Source organism: Egretta garzetta, unplaced genomic scaffold (assembly GCF_000687185.1).
Source record: "Egretta garzetta isolate BGI_Z169 unplaced genomic scaffold, ASM68718v1 scaffold71, whole genome shotgun sequence".
In the NCBI taxonomy this organism is placed as follows: domain Eukaryota; kingdom Metazoa; phylum Chordata; class Aves; order Pelecaniformes; family Ardeidae; genus Egretta; species Egretta garzetta.
In genome coordinates this window covers 419,523-430,976 of record NW_009258618.1, presented here as the reverse complement: position 1 = coordinate 430,976, position 11,454 = coordinate 419,523, and the positions used below count along the sequence as shown (strand labels likewise).

Below are 11,454 nucleotides of genomic sequence, written 5' to 3'. Positions count from 1 at the left end.
GGCAGGTTCAGCCCTGGCTGGATGCTTTTCCCTCCCCTCTCCCACAGGACTCGGGGGGAGTCTCCACAAGAGGTGGGAAGGTGCCCACTCGTGGCCAGCCCCTTGGGTGCCAGCAGAGTGCTCCGCACCAGTGCAGAGGGGACAGGCTCTTGGCCACAGCTCAGGCGGGCTGGGAGCCCCTGCCCAGGTCCTCGGGCTGCCAGAGCCCCCCACTGGGTCCCAGAGCCCCCCACTTGCTGCCACTGCAGCCACTGGTTATGTCACTTACTGTCACATTTCATCCCCTGGTGAATGAGCCCATACAGCAATGACCCGCAGTGGTCACAGAAGGTGGGGCTGGAGTACGTGTGGATTTTAAATTTGTGTTTGCTCCGGGGATCCTAGGAGGAAAGTAAAAGGTAAAGATTATAAACTTGCATCAAATATTGGCAAGGCATCACCGCTCTCTGCATTTCACCTGCCAGCTGGCTTCAGAGGTGCTGTTAATGGACCTCAGTCAACTGCCACCAACCGATGTGGACCTTTTCCAAGAGTCGCCAGGATCCAGCTTTATTCCTCTTTTTATGTGTTGCCATAACAATGAAAAAGCAATGCATCGGCTTGTCTGGGGATTTACTGTTTTTAAATAACTTGGTCTTGGCGTAGAAAACACCAGGTGGAATTGGTACCTAAGAACCAACATCAGGGCTGGACACCACTCAACTTCCACGTCCAGCCAGTGGGGTAAAGCAGAAAAAACCACCCGTGAGTTCCATCTATATTAAGACTACCCAGTAATCATCTTCGTGCCCTGGTGCCAACCCTTCCCCAGCACACTCCTAGGGAATCAAGCTGCTTAGGGTATACTTTAATGACACACTTTAAAAATTTGAGCTTTCTTAAAACCAACGGCAGACTTTTCTGCAACAGCAGAGCACATCAAGCCAGGAGAGCCCAGTTTATCCCGGACACTGTTTGCAGTCTTGGACAGGCACCCACCTTGCAAACAGGGCTCCTGGACTCCAATGAGGGTTTACAGAAGTTAAAGCCAAACAAATTCAAATGAGAAACAGCTTCCCAACAGGGAGGTGGGATCAACCACTGGAACAAATAACTCGGGCAGACCAGGGGTTTGGTATTTCTTGCTATCTTCCATGCAAGACATGACAATTCTGGAAGTCCTGATCAAACCACTGTTATTCAGCCCAGTGCAGAGCAACTTTAAGACAACACAAAGTTAAGCAGGAGACAGGACTAAGCATCGCAATGTCTCCTGCTGGCACAAACAGCACTGGTTTCAGTTGCTGTGGCTACTGGACAAGCTGGGGCAGCAAATGCAGAGCCCAGCAGCAGCCGGCTACTCCCTGCCCTGCCCTGGGAGCTAGAGAAACCCCACCAGAGGGGCAGGGCTGTCACCTCGAATACTGTGTTCAGTTTTGGGCCCCCCACTCCAAGAAAGACCTTGTGTTGCTGGAGAAAAATTCCTTCCCCACAAGGACTGTCAAGGACTGGAAGGGGCTGCCCAGGGCAGGGGTCGAGTCCCCATCCCTGGGGGGCTTTAAAAGCCAGGCAGCCGAGGTGCTTAGGGCCAGGGTTTAGTGGTGGGATGACAGGGTTAGGGGAACGGTTGGACGTGATGCTCTTAAAGGGCTTTTCCAACCTAAATGATTTTATTCTGTTCTTCTATTCTATTCTATTCACCGCCAGGACCACGTGAGGCCCCCGGGCACACCGGGGCAGAGCGGAGGTTGATGTGGGGCGGGCAGCGCTGTTCCTGCAAGGGGAGCCCAGAGCAGCACGGCTTTGCAGCGCAGGGTGCTGGGGCAGCCCGTGCACGAGCAAGGGGGAAGGCTATGGCAAGTAGCGGCTGGCTTAATTTCATCTCAGGTTAATTGCTTAAGGGTTAGGGATGAGGCTCCCGGCTCAGTCATTTGAGCTGATGGGCTTTTTAATAGCCTGGAAGAGTGCCCAGGCATTAGGAAAGACACCTTTTCAGGGTGCTGTAAGCTAAGTAAATAAATAAAGAGCAGAGTCAGAACCTAGCTATAACATAGCTGCCAATACATTACCTTCCCCTGAAATTAATTTTCTTACCACTATCGCACTGAAGCCTTTGGTTGCATTAATCACTAACATTGTGCATAACTTCACAGCATCCCAGATAACTCCAGTGACACCAGAAAGGTGGAAAAGTAACAGAGCTTCATGTAATTGAGTCTGTTAAGCACGAGGGATTAGGTACATGCTTCGGCAAATTTACTGCACTTGAAACTGAAAATATCTCACGTTTAACCCTGAGCAAACCACGTCTCAATGCAGAGCGCAAAGTGCCTCTGTCCGGTGGCTCGCATGGCAGCTGTGCCGCAGGAAGGACGAGGGTTCACTGCTGACCTCCTGCTACCAAAAAGATGGTTCATGAAGCGACCCTGCGCATTGGAAAGCCGCCTGTGTTCCCCAGAGACGTGTGAGAGAGCACAAAAAACTGAAAACCTGGGGTTTTGGCTAGAAGAGGAGGCAGGTGGGGAATTTCCCCCCATGAAAGCTGCAGGCAGGCAGCCCGGAGGCACGGGGCGGCAGGCAGGGTAACATCCAACACCGCTGCCCACAGCCCATGGAGACCACAATAAACATGAGCACCTTTTGGAGAGGCTCACAGGTGGAGTCAGGTCTTTCCACTGGACATGTCGTAAGCCCTCGAGAACTTACCCTGCTTGGTTTTACAGCCTGACCTCTGTTGGTACAGCACCTCGGGACCATCGCCCTAAGTAGCTTTGTACAGTGCAGAACTCTTTAATTGGTGTGAACCAACTCCCTGCATCTCCCTGGGACTGGCCCCGGCAGCCGAATGCCTGTGGGGACCAGGGCAGTGCCCACAAGCCCACCAGGACATGCGCAGGAACAGCTTGGGCTACCTCCCTGGAGATGAGGCACCCAAGAAAATGAAAAGCTTTCTCTTGCCACCGTCCCAGGAACAAGGGGGTCTCTGGCTGGCCAGTCGGATGCCGACCCAGGCATCCTGCAAGTCCAACCCCAGCGGGTGACCCGGGGAGGGAATTGCCCCCGAGAGCTCCAGTTTCTGCGTTCCCTTCTAGAAACAGATATTCCTGTTCGGGCAAATGCAAGCTTTAGTCATTCATAAAAAACACAAGCTTAATGCAAAATGAGACAATTTCCACTTCCTGCAAAGGATTTTAAATTCCCACTGGGAGTTCAAAAAAAGCCAGAGATAGAAAAGCAAAGCACGCACCGAGCAGTGCCGCGGCGGCAAGAGCAGGCTGGCACAGGAGCAGCCGCAGGTTTCCAAACCACATCCCAAGCCCCACAAGCAAGGACCGTCTGCTCGGGGGAGCCAGATCTCTTGCAGGGGCATTTCAGGCTTCGCCTTCTGCTCCCAGCCGTGGGGGACTGTTTCAGAGAGACCCGGCACCCAGAGGGCCAGAGCCCAAAGGGCACAGGGGTGCTGGAGGCAGCTGGGCATGGGGAGGCAGAGCAGCTTCCCCGGCTGCCGGGGCGTGGGGGGGCCGTTTCACCTTGACCAGTGCTTTAGAAGGTGACAGAAACTGGAAATTCTGGATATCATTTTTGAACAAGGCTGAAGTCGTTTTACAAAGAGACTATTTTTGTACCACAGAGAGAGGGATGACGAGATCACTGCGTATGCAGATGCTGAGAGACTTGAAACAAGAATGGTTAAAAAGAAGTTTGCCAAGAAAAAGAAAAGGCGCTCCTCCTCCATCCTCCCAGCGCAGAGCCATCCCTGATGAACAGGGCAAAACCAGCTTGCTTTGGAGCAGAACTGAAAAACGCCATTAAGAGTGTTTTACTGCATGGAGAGGTTCTGACCTTCCTCATCAGCGCTGCTGCAGATCCGTCCTCCTCCAAGCCCAGGGCTGTGTGCGCGTCCTGATGATGCGAGCCCAAACGAGGGAGGCAGAACATGAGCCAAGGGAGGAGAGGGGCTGCTGCTGACTTTGAACTGGTACCCAGCAAGCACCAACCCATCAGAGGCAGCCAGCTTCTGGTTCTCTACTTGACGGCAGGTTTCTGGTCTGAAAGGAGCCAGTGCAGTATTGCATCCCCGACTCATTTCACCCCCGCCTTGCAGAGCAAGCCTTGCAGCCCCTGGCTTCCTCCAGAACCGCACACACCTCTGGTTGCTCCTACCCAAGCTGGCCCCGGCCGCACCGCTGCAGGCATAGGTGGCTACGTGCAGCCTGCGGGCCCGGGCTGACAGCAGCCCGAGCTCTCCTGCTCTGCCAGGAACACAAGAAATTTGATTTGAGAGTGAGTAATCAACTCGTGGCCTTCAAGGCGCTCTTGAGCGCAGCCCAGCCAGGCCCTTGTTCAGGCTCAAGCAATCAGCCGTGCCTTTCTTCAGGGTCATACCCACCACCGAGCTCACTGAACGACCGCAGCAATGTAATGTACGCTCTCCCGCTGAACCCTGATGGAGATGCTGATGCAGGAGCCACCGCTTACCAATTACGTGCAGGCAGGCAGCTGGTGGCATTGATCAGATTGACGATTTATTCGCTGCTGCCTGGCGTCGGGAACCCGTTGGCTCTTTTGCGGCAGTCTGTCAGGAGGGCACGGGGCAGAGGCTCATTGCAAGCCAAGGGGCGAGAGCAGAGTGGGGCAAGCAGCGGGGCAGGGCAGCGCAGCACTTACTGGCAAGCAAGGGCGTTTTGCTTCAGCTATTTCTCATGCAAAGTCCATGTCCTGGCAAGGGCAGTGGTACCCAGAGTTGCACACGCTGTGCTGGATGCTGTCCAGGCTTTTATTTACTTCGGCACTAAATTCGGCTTTGCCTGGCTCAGAGGGAGCGCAGGCATCGCCTCTCCCTGGGGCAGGGAGGAGGTGGGAGGCAGGGGGAGGACCAGACCCTTCCTCAGGCCCAGCAGTCTGAGCCATAAAACATTTCTAACACATGTCCAGCTCACTTCGGTTTATCTCTAAAGTAAGTCACATAGGAGGGCCACTAAGGTTTCTCCTGCAGGCGCCAGCTCCCATCGCTCTCCCGGGGCACAGCACCACTTGCCCTCAGCAGAGTCCAGCCGCCCCGCTCTCCCCAGGGAGGGGGCAGCCCACACCTACACCCACAGGGCTGATGCTATTTTAATCCTTTGTACCGTCAACATTTCCCGGACTCTACAGAACAGCCACAGAGGGTTGATTCAAAATTATGCACCCCCGCTTTCCCCACCTCATTGCAGAGAAAGCAGAGAGACAGAAGTGGCCTTACAGCGACTCTAAAGGCGATGCTGGAGAGAAAAATCTGTCGTTGCCTCCAGGGAAATCACGATTTGTAAGAGGCTGGGTCAGGCACATGAATGAGACCACTCTGGGCAGCAGCCTTTTACCGTGCAAGTTCTTCCTACTGAAGCCAGGAGGTGATGGGGGAAGGCAAAATGAAGACGACTATGACCACCAGAAATGGGGCCGCCCCAGCTTCAGGCATGGACAGGCTTTGGACAAGGACAGGCTTTGGGCAGTCCTCACCTGCCCTGTCCTGTCTGGGACCTGCAGCCAGGAGCTGCTGCCCTGGGGATGCACCTCCTGCATCTTCCCACCTGCTTGCACAGGGCTGGAAAAACACCTCTGGTGGGAAATAGCTCCAAGTCCCAGCAAAAACCAAGCAAGGAAGTTAAGGAGCAGGTGAACAAGAGTGACGGGTCTTTGTTTCAGTGAAAAGAACCACGATAAACCCTAGGGACTCCACTGAAAGCAGATTACACGCAAGAGGAAAACACAGGTCCTGTTCAAGGCAAGACAGCAAAGGTTTGGGCTGTCTTTTCTATCAATACCGTAATGCCATGGAAGCCGGCTTCAGCACGCCACATTTTAAAGATGATTGACACTGCTGCACCAGTAAATGATACCAAAATGATACCAAAAAAAAAAAAAATTTTTTTTCTGTCATTTATGATATCAGAGCCACAGAAAACCTTGCAGAGCACAGGGCCTGAGGGCACGGCAGTGCAGGCAGCGGATGCAGGCAACTCTTCTGCCCGGACCTCGGCTGTGGAAGGGCAGGCAGTCCCCGAGCACGGCCCGCAGCACACCAGCAGCTAACGTGTCTGCGGGCACAGGCATTGTGGCTTGGGCTGCTTCCATGTCAAACACACGGCCACAGATAAAACCTGCCCTTGTCGTCTTTCCTTGACAGCTTCCAGCATGTTAATACATTTTTATTGACAAAAAATCTTGTCTGCTCGTCAGACAACTGCCGAGGGATACGGATGACAGTCATGCTTCTCCTGCTGCTGCCAGCACCAAATAAAATGCACTCTCTTACCGAGCAGCAAAAAAAAAGCCAAACTCAGCTTTTTTACCTGAGCAGCATTAGCATCTCAACATCATTTAGAAATGTTTGCTATCTTTCACGTGCCTTGAGAGTCATTTTATTACGGCGTAAGCTCTCCACGAGCAGGGGGCTCCCGCAGCGCTTTCCCTGCACCCTGCAGCCGCACGGTTGCCTGAAACAGCACAGAGCCGCCCCCAAAGCACCTCCTGCCTGCGGGATGCTTCGTTTCTAGACGCACACACTCCCCCCCCGATGGCACCCGGGTGGGCACAGGCCACATCACCTACCCCACAGTCATGCTCTGCACAAACCCAGCTCAGACCCAGCTGCCAGGAGGGGCACGGACCCAACCGCCCTCTCCAATCCCCTCCTTTAACTGGAGAGGCTGTGATCCCCACAGGCGTAACTGGACACACACCCCTCCAGAAAACAGAGACGAGATTTTCAATTACAGGGCTGCAGACATGTGCAGGCTGGCAGGAGAAACAGCCGGGCTCCGGCAGAGCCAGGGAAGCACCAGAAGGTGCTGGGAGGGAGCAAGGCAGATACGTCTTCATCCCACGGGAGCCAGCACCGGCTGCCTATGCTGGCAGCAGCAGCAGGAGCAGCGACCACGTGCCCCGGCACAAGGGGCAGATGGCACACCATGAGAGCTGGAGAAGTTAATTAGCAAGACAAAAGAAAACAGCAAGTTGCAGCAAGGCTGTGAAGATCTGCTTATGTACTGGACCCGGGGCATCCCAGAGGTACCTGAGGTGCAAGGAGAGATCAGGGTCCTGCTCTCTAAAGTAGGACCTGGGCACGAGGGTGCTCAGTGCCTTCGGGAAGGTCCTGGCTCAACAGGCATGTCTGGAGGAAGGGAAGGCAGATGGGCATCCCACCTTCACCCTCCGACAGGCAGAGCTCGCTGATAACCCCATGACATTATCCCATGCCAAGGGACTCCCCGGCAGCAGGCGTCCCTTCCATCCGAGATAACCCCAGAAAGGAGAAACTTGAAGCAGCTGCTAATTCTCAGGTAGTACAAATGGCACCTTCATTAGTTCTGCTGCCGAAGCCTCATTGCTAATTGTTGCCACCCACGTTTGCCCAAATGCTCTAGAGAATAAATCAAACGTGGGGAAGTGGGGCAACCCTCTTGCACCCCGCTGCAAGCATCAGCTTGGGACCTGGCGATGCTGTCCATGAAGGGCTAAGGACCATGTGCTCATGCTGCAAGGACAGGCTCTGGCTGTATGACCCACACCCTGGGAAGCCTCTCTCTTGTTCCATAAGAGAGCGGCAACAGCTCGATGTCCAGATGGAGACTGGTGACAAGTGGTGTCCCTCCGGGGTCCGTACTGGGACCAGTGCTGTTTAATATCTTCATCAATGACATAGACAGTGAGATCAGGGGCACCCTCAGCAAGTTTGCAGATGACACCAAGCTGAGCAGTGCAGTTGACACGCCAGAAGGATGGGATGTCATCCAAAGAGACTTGGACAAGCTGGAGAGGTGGGCCCATGTGTGAACCTCATGAGGTCCAACAAGGCCAAGTGCAAGGTCCTGCACCTAGGCCAGGGCAACCCCTGGTACCCACCCAGGCTGGGGGATGAAGGGATGGAGAGCAGCCCTGCCCAGAGGGACCTGGGGGTGCTGGGGGAGGAAAAGCTGGACCTGAGCCGGCCATGTGCAGTGGCAAGGGAGGGGATTCTGCCCCTCTGCTCCACTCTGGTGAGACCCCCCCCTGGAGCCCTGCATCCAGCTCGGGGGTCCCCAGCACAAGGACATGGACCTGTTGGAGAGGGGCCAGAGGAGGCCACGGGAATGATCCAAGGGCTGGAGCCCCTCTGCTACGGGGTCGGGCTGGGAGAGTTGGGGTTGTTCAGCCTGGAGAAGAGAGGCTGTGGGGGGACCTGATTGGGGCTGTTCAGTGCTTAAAGGGGGCCCAGAGGAAAGGTGGGGACAATCTTTTTAGCAGGGCCGGCTGTGACAGGACAAGGGGTGATGGTTTTAAACTGAAGCAGGGTAGGCTTAGCCTGGATATAAGGAAGAAATCCTTTGCAATGAGGGTGGTGAAACACTGGCATGGGTTGCCCAGATTAGTGGTGGAGGCCCCATCCCTGGGAACATTCCAGGCCAGGTTGGACGGGGCTGTGAGCAGCCTGGTCTGGTTCAAGGTATCCCTGCTTCCTGCAGGGGGTTGGGCTGGGTGACCTCTAGGGGTCCCTTCCAACCCAAAGCATCCCATGATTCTATGATTCTGTTGGTGCAAACACTCAACTGGGGAGCTTCTCGAGAAAGGAGGAGCCCAAGACAAAAGATGAAATGATTCTGCCCCAGCAAACAAAGCATGGAAAGACCAAAGGTGCTGTCACAACAGCATTACAGAAATCCTCTCCTAAAGTTGCAAATGGCAGCAAAATTAAATGCAAAATCAAAATGAAGCTACTCTGGCCCGTTACCTTCCTAGACCAATTCTGATAGTTATTAATGCATCCCGATGAGATGACCTTTAGCAGGATAATGCAAAGAAGGTCTCATTTTAATGACTATTTTGTCTACAATTCAAATAATTATGCATTCTACTAATAGCTCCGACTATAATTAGGTTTGCCAACTGCATTACATTACACATGCCTGACTTCAGCTCCTGAAGACCTCACCGTGTTTTGGAGAACTTAGGCTGGAATGGTCATGCCAGCTCCGCCTCCAGCGAACAGGAGAGCACAGGAGCATCAGCGCTCGTAAGGAAAACCAGTGGAGTTTAGCACTGGGATCGGTGGGTTTGGGCTGGCCATCCCCCCCAGAACCACTCACCAGGTTTGGCTTTGGGGACGCAGGGGAGAGCCCACAATCTGACAGCACGTTAATGTGGGCGCCATGGGGAAGCTCAGCCCTTTGGGGCCGCGTTGGAGAAGTAAATGGTAAAAAAGCCATTGCCTTCAGGCAGCCAGCGCTCTGTAAGGGGCAGGCAGTCCTCAGCAATGCCGCTGCCTGACACACAGACCCACCATCGTATCTTCAGCCATAAAAAAAACAAAAAAACCCCTGCCATGACTTAAGAGCAATCTAGCATGAAAGCAGCCGCGGTGCCTTCAGTACCAGCATTTACAGCTACAGCTTCATTCTCCACTGCAAAAAGCAATTAATCTTTTTTTTTTTTTTTTATGTTGAAGCCCTATCATTGCTGTATAATTAGCCCTCCTCTCCTAGATGGCAGAGTCCTCTTCAGTAGGCTTTGCAAGGTTAAACACACACACGCTCTCCTCAAGGAGGTTCAAACGGCACCAGATCAAACAGAAAACCACTCCCAAGTAGGACCAGTCAACAGCAACGGAAGATTTTGGCATTTCACTGCTCTCCAGTTATTTTGTTATGCTCCAAAAAGTGTAAAACGTCAGCCTGCCCACCCCCTGGATGATCTGCCTGGTACCTGCACAAGCCCCCATCCCATAAAGCACTTGAGCACGCACTTAACTTTAAACAGAAGAGTTTTTGTAAATAACTAGGGTTACTCAGGTGCTTAAAATTAAGCATCCATAAAAATTAAGCATCCACAAGCACTTTACAGGATGTAAAATGGTTTTTTCCTCCATTCTCAAGTAACTATGAAGCACTACAAGGTACAGAGATCCAGGAGCAAAGTTAGAAAATGTTTTTAATATATTTTTTCCCCAGGCTCCATGCCTAGCACACTGGAATAGAGCAGCTCCGGGGATGCAAACCAGCAGCCAGCCAGCAGTAAGAGCTCCAGCCCAGGCTGGGATCTGGCTGGAATTGCAGCAGCTCTGGTGTGCAGCCCCAGCCGGAGCAGCCTCTGCCAGCCGCCACTCTGCGCTGCCCCTGCAGATGCCGAGGACAGGGACGCCATCTCCCCAAACGCATCTCCTCCCTCTCCAGCTCGGCAAAATCGCTTGGCCCACTGGAAGGATGAACACACTGCAAGGTTTAAACAAGCTCAGTAAAGTAAACTCATTCCTTCTGCAAGATTTCACTGGACATTGCTGTCTGTGAAAGGACAGTCACCAGATTGCTGCACCGACTGAAAAAACGCACAATAATCGTTACAGCCTCGATGCTACCAGCGCTTGACACGGTTACAGGTCACTGCGGTTCTTAGCAACAACAGAGCAGAGGAAAACCCGAGCTTTGCACCCGTTCAAGTGAAGCCCCTGTCCTCAGCTCCTTCCCGAAGCAGACAGGACACTGCTGTTCGCCGAAGTAGTTTTCTGTCTCCTGATTCAACGTTCCTTAAGGATTATATACTGATGTTAAGAAGCCTGATTGCCAGTGCAGAAGGAACCAAGTTTGCCCTGCACACGCCCCCCAGTTACACACCAGCTGACAGGGGTACGAACCAGAGGGCTTGCCTAAATGGCAAAAAAACCCGGCTACAAAAGGAGCGTTTTTGCTGCCTGCATTAAGTCCCAAGCATCCGTGTTCCCCTCTTCTTCTTCACAAATAATGTATTAAAAATTAATTAACGCCAGCTGGGCAGCTTTTACCTGTCTCCTCAACGAGCCACAGGGGCAACTCTCACCCTGCAGTAATAGCAAGCGATAGAGAAGTTGATCACAGGGCTTTACGCGCCTCTTAAAAATGTGATGACTTCAGATTTAATTCCAACCTTTCCCTCCTCAGGCAGAGGCTGCCCACAGTAACCTACAGCCGGCCAGGCAGCCGCAGGGCGGGCGGCGGCATGGGTGGGACAGACCTGATGGCCAAGGGGCCGTGCTCGGGGAGTGGGACCGGGCTGTCCGAGGGCTCCTCGCCACTCCTCGCTTTGCCCCAGCTTGGACAGGGCTGGTGGGAAGAAAAAGACAAGCATCGCATCCACCCTCAGCCAGAACTCTGCGCAGAAACAGGGGAAGCATCTTGCTGGTACTGGCTGCCTTCCCTGCCTGCTGCGAGCTGCCATCCAGATGATGAGCAAGGACGGGAAGGTGCTGCCTGGGCGGGCAGGCTGCCCAACACCCGGGCAAAGCTCCGGAGGTGGCATCTGGATCACCGCCGGCCCCGCTCTCCCACTGCCAACCTAATTTTCCTTGAGCAAGGTTAAGTGGTTGCAGCGTTTCCACCTCCCTCTGTCCCAATCGCTTTCGCTGGCACCTTTCTGCTGGTTTTGCCCCACACCGGGGAAGGTTTCCAGCTCTGCCGCCCAAGAGGCACCCGGAGCACCCACCCAGCC

At 53.8% G+C, this 11,454-nt stretch overlaps 1 protein-coding gene across 1 annotated transcript in view; it reads right to left on the bottom strand.

Annotated features, from left to right (window-relative positions):
- LOC104134542 (protein kinase C beta type) overlaps positions 1-11,454 on the bottom strand; it is a 78,316-nt gene that overhangs the window by 62,028 nt on the left and 4,834 nt on the right. Inside the window, exon 2 of the mRNA XM_035903548.1 lies at positions 269-380. Within this exon, the coding sequence (XP_035759441.1) occupies positions 269-281 (13 nt within the window). The 5' untranslated portion in view covers positions 282-380. The remainder of the gene's footprint in view (positions 1-268; positions 381-11,454) is intronic.